This window comes from Fulmarus glacialis, unplaced genomic scaffold (assembly GCF_000690835.1).
Source record: "Fulmarus glacialis isolate BGI_N327 unplaced genomic scaffold, ASM69083v1 scaffold25265, whole genome shotgun sequence".
Lineage (NCBI taxonomy): Eukaryota > Metazoa > Chordata > Aves > Procellariiformes > Procellariidae > Fulmarus > Fulmarus glacialis.
In genome coordinates, this window is record NW_009212688.1 from 9,708 (window position 1) to 10,203 (window position 496).

At 63.1% G+C, this 496-nt stretch overlaps 1 protein-coding gene across 1 annotated transcript in view; it reads right to left on the reverse strand.

Moving 5' to 3' along the window:
- Positions 1 to 496, reverse strand: part of LOC104076934 (slit homolog 1 protein-like) — a gene marked incomplete at both ends in the record, with an annotated part of 12,410 nt that overhangs the window by 9,556 nt on the left and 2,358 nt on the right. Inside the window, 3 exon segments of the mRNA XM_009577967.1 lie at positions 2 to 58; positions 315 to 386; positions 441 to 478. Coding sequence (XP_009576262.1) covers positions 2 to 58; positions 315 to 386; positions 441 to 478 — 167 coding nt within the window.

Sequence of the window (496 nt, forward strand, 5' to 3'; positions counted from 1 at the left end):
GCGCAGGCCCTGGAAGGCGTCGGGGGCGATCTCTGAGATCTGGTTGTTGCTCAGGTCTCTGAAACCCAAAGGGAGAAGGTGGCCTGGACCCCTCTTCTCTTGCCCCATGCCCCCATCCTCCTGCTGGGTCCAGAGGACCACCCTCAGCACCCTATATACAGAGCTGGGGGTATCCCAGTGCTGCCATGTGGGGCACTCATGTCACGGCAAGTGCCCCATGCCCATCGGAGTGAGGGGCTGCGGGCTCACGGCAGCAGACAGCGGGGTGAAGGGTGCTGGGTTTCCCAGTGAGCTGGTAGAGGCTGCACACTTACATCCTCCGCAGCTTCTTGTAGGGGGAGAAGGCGCCTGGGGGGATGGACTTGATGCCGTTGAGCTCCAGGCGTCTGCAAAGAGAAGGGGGAGAGATGAGGGCTGTAGGGCTGGCCGAGCCCCAGCACCCCATTGACAGGGCGGGGGGAGCTGCAAGACCCTCAGGCTTGCAGCAAGTAACCCC